General features: G+C 40.4%; 1 protein-coding gene across 1 annotated transcript in view; it reads right to left on the bottom strand.

The window, feature by feature from the left end:
* The window catches only part of LOC138060435 (uncharacterized), an 8,857-nt gene extending 5,255 nt beyond the window's left edge, over positions 1-3,602 (bottom strand). Inside the window, exons 1-2 of the mRNA XM_068906201.1 lie at positions 3,464-3,602; positions 2,666-2,754 (exon numbers count right to left, since the gene is read on the bottom strand). Of these exons, the coding sequence (XP_068762302.1) occupies positions 2,666-2,732 (67 nt within the window). The 5' untranslated portion in view covers positions 2,733-2,754; positions 3,464-3,602. The remainder of the gene's footprint in view (positions 1-2,665; positions 2,755-3,463) is intronic.
* Positions 3,603-7,074: the final 3,472 nt, after the last annotated feature.

Genomic DNA, 7,074 nt, shown 5'->3' with positions numbered 1-7,074 from the left:
CTTCTCTGCTGGATGAAATAGCGCCGATACAATCGTCGATGTAGCGGCCGTAGAGTTCAGGTTTGGGGCCGTTGTACTGATTAAAAAATTGGTCTTCAACATATCCTACAAAAGGATTGGCATAGCTAGGTCCCATTCTTGTGCCCATCGCTACACCATTAATTTGTTTGTAATAGTTGCTGGCGAATGAAAAACAATTAAGCGTTGAAACTAGTTCGGCAATGCGGAGAAGGGTTTCCGCGATTTCAATTTCTCCGGCCAAGACAAACTTATTTTCACCATGGACATTACATCTCTGTACACAGTCATTCCCAATAGCGAAGGTCTTCAAGCACTTCAACACTTTTTCGATCAACGCACTGTCAAAGAACCAAGCTCGGAAACGCGCCTCCGCCTTGCCGAACTAGTTTTAACGCTTAATTGTTTTTCATTCGCCGGCAACCATTACAAACAAATTAATGGTGTAGCGATGGGCACAAGAATGGGACCTAGCTATGCCACTGAATCTTTTTGAAGGATATGTTGAAGACCAATTTTTTAATCAGTACAACGGCCCCAAACCTGAACTCTACGGCCGCTACATCGACGATTGTATCGGCGCTATTTCATTCAGCAGAGAAGAACTCAATCATTTCATAACCTCCGTCAGTTCTTTTCATCGGGCTCTTAAATATACCTGGGAAATTTCGGAAATTTCATTGGCTTTCCTAGATATCAAAGTTTCTATTAGTGGCAACGTGCTATGTACCAGTGTGCACTACAAACCTAATGATTCTCACAGTTATTTGTTGTATTCATCATCACATCCATCACATGTCAAAAACTCCATTCCTTATTCTCAATTTCTTAGACTTCGACGTCTATGTAGTGATGACTCCGATTTTTCCAGCAAATCAGAGGAGATGTGCCAGTTCTTCGAAAAACGTGGCTATCCTGTCTCTGTGGTCAAAGCGGGCCATCATTGCGCCCAACAATTTGATCGACAGTCATCACTACAAACGTCACAAAAAGATAAGAATGACAGAATTCCATTGACCCTCACTTTCCATCCTCATAATCACGCAGTCATAAGTATCATTCTTAATAATTTTAAATCACTCCAAAATGATCCCGAGACTGGTAGAATCTTTTCGCAACCTCCACTTATTTCATTCAAACGCGACAAAAACGTAGGCAACTTTTTAGTTAGAAGCGCGCTCAAAACTAACGAGCAACCCGGCACTTTCAAATGCGCGCGCCCACGATGCAAAACTTGTCTTTTCATTGTTAACACTAGAAAGATATCGGGACCTAAGTGATCTGTTAAGATCACCGATCGTTTCACATGTACCTCCGCAAATGTCATTTATTGCATAACCTGTACGTAATTGAATAAATTATACATTGGTGAGACAGGTAGACGACTAGGTGACCGATTCCGCGAACACCTTCGCGATGTTGAGAAGAATGACAAAGATGCATCTAAGCCAGTCGCTCGTCATTTTAATCTGCCTAACCACTCCAAAAAACACATGGCTATCTACGGCCTTTCCCTACATCTAGGTACGACAGAAAGCCCGGCAAGAATCTGGAACAAAAGTTCATCTTCCAAATCAGTACCCTTAATCCTCACGGTATTAACGAACGCTTTTTATTTAACTAATATATTCTTATTTTTTACGTTGCCATGTTACCACCAATAGCGTAGCTCCTACTCTACTATAAAAACTACACGTAACCCATAATTCCTCGATTCGCTCTGACGAAGGGCTATTAAATGCTCGAAACGTCAGCTTTTAGAATCTCTGTACGGAGGCAAATTTACACTATCAACTCCGTGGATAAAACCAAATTTTTGTAACCTGGGTTGAGCCTGCGATCCAATCGCAAACCAATACCTGGTCAGCGTTTAACTTAAAAAAAGCCGACCTTGATGAGCTCTAAATTTGAGCCCGCGATATGGAAACGTGACACTGGTCAGCGGATACCTTTATTTGACAGGTGTCAATTGACCATAACATGGATGTCCAATATCAAAGATGGGTGCTGTAAACTGGCGTGATACTGGTCACATTAGGGAGTTTACGAAACAAGGACGACGACGGCTACGAGGACTTCATTTAAAAATACAAGTTTGGGTAGTCATATCACTACGAAGCAATTTCATGTCGTCTCGCGTTAAAAATGTGTAGTAATTGTCGAGGGATTAAACTGGTATGAGTGGGTTGGAAGCGTAGAGAGAGAGAACTGAAAATTAATCCTTATGTACTAACGTCCTCCACAGAACCTTGAATTTGGTCATTTCACGTCGTCATTTAGGAGATGACGGCAAAGAAATGTACCAAAATTTAATACGCACGTGTAGAGCGTGCAGAGCCATTGTTTTTGCTCACTAAACCTATTGTTTTCAGTAGCGTCGTCGTTGCCGTCGGCGTCGTCGTTTGGTAAGTTCCCTATTGGCATACGTGAACGGGTGGACGGACGGACCGACGGTCGATGACGTCATAGTTATAAAACCAAAATTTCTGGCACGGATGGGTTACTTTGGAGCTCCGCGCGCGCGCCCTTCGGCGCGCGGAGCTCCGCTATATCTTGGAGGGTAACATCATTAAGGATAACTGGGGAAACAATGTGTGAAATGCCCTAGGGCCCCTCTCCTCATCCTCTAAATCGTAATTGTTCTTACCTATGCCAGATGTTTGGTATTTTCCAACGTAGCAAGCGATAGCCAGAGCAATGATGAACAGCTTCATTCTGCGACTTCGTTGTGGGTCTCTGGACAAGGTCAAACAAATAATGTTAATTTAGAGTTTTGAAAACTTTGCACCTACAATTCTCTCACAGGTATTAAAGTTGTCAAAATAGGTAGAACTGCCAACGATAATAAATAATGTAACTTCAACAACACTCACGTTAATATTAAAGTCTAGGTTAACCCGTAAATAGTCTTCAAAAGCAATGGAAAACAAGCCCGTCTTCTTTTATGTCGTTAGATTCAAGGAATATGAAATTTGGGTTTTGTATGTGGCAAAACAACCACTGATCGGATTGCACCCAACGAAACAGTTGATTCTGCGTCGCCAAAAGCCTTAAGAGGTGTTAAGTAAAAAATAGCATAAAAGATTCGAAACCAGGGAAAATGGACAATAACTTTTAGCTAGCGATTTCTGAAACAAACATTTTAGTCTCTAAAATTAATTGCCGGGCACTCCAACTTTCAGCTAAGATATCCGAACGGATCAAATTCTAGTAGGTGATAAAAAAAATCTTTTGAAATACTCTTTATGCGTTGCAACGAACTAAGAAATTTACCTCGTAGGCTTTGAGTTGAATTTGTGATTTTTGGGTGTTCGTGAGTGAATGTCTTCAAGAAAATAGTTAATATGGGAAAAATCTAGCTTTTTTTTCCGAGAAAATATGAACAGTTCTGGTCACAAAGCTTCAGGTTTGCTTTTTGCTTGATTACAATCCCAAATTCACTTACCGAGTAAGTTCAATACACGCAGTACCACCTTCCGGCGAAGCTGATCATTTACTTCTACCACGGCTGAGTTTTTAGTCAAAGATTGAGGGTTTGAGCAGTATGACGAAACGATGCAGTGAGCTTAGGAATTCAGTCCTGGTTTTTGTTTTAGTTTCCATTAAATGCAAACAATGAATCACTTGTAAGAACTTAACCACAAAGCAAGTGGTTAATTGTGGTTTAATTGATTAGCAGCTTGTGAAAACTGGTTCCTTTCCAATTTGACAGGCTGTAAAGGATGACGATATAACTCTTAAAGGCGTACTATGCATACATTTATCGAAAAGGTGTTAACTGCATTATCATTTGCCGTACGTCGTACCCATATCCTTTTTTTTTTTTTGTTCCAGGGCTCGAACTTAACTTTTGAATTGAATGGTAAAATGGCTAGTACATGTTCAGGATTTACTAGCCGTAAATGTGGTTCTACTAGGAGCTTCTGTGCGGCATCATTCTCGTCACCAGAGCCTTGGATCGACCCAAGGCTCTGGGAAACTCTCTGTGGGAGAACATGCGCCGTAGGGTTCTCATAGCCAAATGTTCGCTATTTGAACCTTACGGCGCCTGCTCACTCCTCGTGCTAACATGAATGCACCAACACATTAGAGACGCCTTTCACTGTTCTTCACGAAAACCAATGAGAAGACCTTTTGTGTCAGTGTTCCCCAGAGCTCTTCTTTCCCTTAGACAAGAGAAGAGCTCTGGGGTCGAGATTGGTACAGCATAAGAAAGACTGTTATTGTTTGACATTTTATTTTAATTTAACGCTTTCACCCCTAAGCCGACCTAAACCGGCCATACTTGGTATTTTACTCAGTCTAACGCCAGACGATTTTACTTGTCAATGGGGAACCTCCAAGAGTCCATGGGTTAAAAGGCAAAAGAAAAAAAAATGTAAAACTGCTGTTGTTATCAAACTGCAGTAAAATATGCAACGTCATATAAGAAAAAATATCTTGTCTTGTGCTCATGTTTAAATTTTGGTTTTGATAAAGATCTAGACGTGCTGCCTCATGAATCATCGCTTACTCTCTTGAGAGTGTAGGAGTTTAGTTGTTTGATTTGAGCCCTGTTCAGATGATTCAGCTGCTTTTGAGGACGGAAATGGTCCATGAAAATCAAGTATGGTGATCGCAGATTTGCGTTTCAAGAAGGCGGATAATTGTTTTCGTCGTAAGCTTTGCATCAGGGGTATGCGACTTGGCTCCATGCTCCCCCCCAGTCACGCAAAAAAATCGAGATGGAGACGAATAAACGCGAAACTGTTTACCGAATTAAGAATTATTTTTCTCATCTAGAACTACTTTTATTGTTTTATTTATGCCAGTTGTTAAATGACGAAAAATATTGAAAACATTTTGTAGGCTTATGTTATTTATTTATAGAGGTGAAAATTAAGTAGCCAAGATGGCTAGTAAATGAGCAAAATCCACAGGTCAAAATTCAAAATCTACTGGTATTTGGCTAGTAGACCACCGCCAAGTTCGAGCCCTGCAGTGTTTGTTGACGTTTCCAAGTGCTTTAATTAATTAATTAATTTAAATACTTAAGTCGTTGACTGATTCGAGGAATTTTTAGATTGATTTAGATAGTCTATGCGAGTGGTCTGTTAGAAATGAATTTCTTTTCCAGCCACATAAAAGTCATAATTTGCCTATCTCTTGCAAGCGTAATAGTTTTCAGCGCACTTATTATCTATATGGGCAGGATTTGGAGTTAGTTACGTCGGAGAGAGATTCATAGTAAGTAAGGATATCAATTGGAGTGGGCATTTGACTACAGCACCATCAAAAGGCTGTAAAAGTTTTGTTTGGATAAACCGCTAATGCTACTACCAATACTAGTACTATACCGCCACAACCACTGACACTAACACCACGGCTCCGGATCCGCCTCACTGCCACTGACACTACAAATACCATGATCACTGCTATCATCATCACAACAACTCCCACCTCCACCACTACGTGCTTTTATGAACATTAGTGAACATTAATATTTTCACCAGTTTTAAAATATTCTTACTCCTAAATCCTTTCAGAGCTTCTTTTTCAGGTGGTCTCTTTTATTTTTCATGTAGTCAGCTTTGCACAAAACTCCTCTTTTCTTTTCTGATCGACCTGATCCAAGGTTTCTAATCAAGCAGATTGACTTAACGTATTTCCAACCTAAAGCAAGCATGGGTTGAATTATTAAATACGCGAGGGCAACCTTTATAACCTGTCAAATTCGAAAGCAACCAGATGTCCCTCGCTGTTAACCAATTAACTGGCAATTAGTCACTTGCTTAGTGGTTGAGTTCTTACAAGTGGTTTATTGTTTCCATTTAATGGAAATCTCATAAAAAGTGGATAATGACCGAATTCCTAAGCTCATTGCATAGTTACGTCATAAAGATCTAACCCTCAACTCTATGACTAAAACTCACTCGTATTGAAAATGGATATCTAGTTTTGAAGATGGCACCATGTGTACTGAAACTTCTCGATAATTGAATTTGGGACTGTAGTCACCCCACACGACAATCCTTTAAGTAATAATATTTCTCACCCATAGAATATCTTTGCCATAGTCTAACATAGCAAGTGTTAGTCAAACGAGGTTGAACAGCTTCATTCTGTGACTGGGTCCCCGGACAAGGTCGTATAAAACAATTAAATATCAATTTGGATGTTTGAAAATTTTGCACCCGCAATTTTCCCACAAGTATTAGATTTGTCAAAATTGAAGGTAGAACTGCCAACTCTACTACTACTACTCTAATCAATGATGTAACTTTAGTGAACAGTTTTTGACACTCACGCTAAAATGAAATCCCAGGTTAATTGTTGTACTTCACATCGATATCAGCCGTAACTAGTCTTCGAAAGCAATCAAAAAATAGCCCGTCTTCCTTTTTGTCATTTGGTTCAAGGAATGTGAAATTTGATTTTTTATTTACCGAAACAACCACTGATTGATTGCAATGAATGTCTTTTGAAAATGGTAAAAATGGAGAAAATCCGCCCCTTTTACCTCGACGAAAGTATACACAGTTCTGGTCAGAAAGCTTCAGGTTTGATTTGTGTTTGCTGGTGCATGTTATTTGTTACTCCTTTCGTTAACTTTGGCAGTATTCTGAAACGCAATTGACTACCAACAAATCGAAAAGTTGTACCTAACCACCGCGACGTTACGAGCCACTTACCCTCCCTAGCAAATATCTGCCCAGCTTAGTTACAAGGGATTTCATGTAATTGTTTCATACCAGGCCCGTTTGATTGTGGGTCCAAAGGCAATGAAACTGCTGTATTAGTTCCCCCAGTCTATTCTCGTGGGGTAAAAAAACTACCCGATACACGAAAAGATCAAATTCTTGGGTGTCCTGGATCTTGGAGGATCGAGGATCTTGCCTGTGAAGCTCAAAGACTTGCCGAGAAGAGGAACTGGACTGTTATACGGTGAAATAGCGAATAATGAGACGGAGAGAAGTATCCAGGAGAGATGGTCAGGTAAGGCTCGCGGCAGGAGCCGGCGGCCGAATCCCCAATATATCACGGAATGGTAATTAGCATCCGGTAGCACTAGCAGCT

Source organism: Montipora capricornis, chromosome 8 (genome assembly GCF_036669925.1).
Source record: "Montipora capricornis isolate CH-2021 chromosome 8, ASM3666992v2, whole genome shotgun sequence".
Taxonomy (NCBI): domain Eukaryota; kingdom Metazoa; phylum Cnidaria; class Anthozoa; order Scleractinia; family Acroporidae; genus Montipora; species Montipora capricornis.
This window is presented reverse-complemented; position numbering and strand designations above follow the sequence as displayed.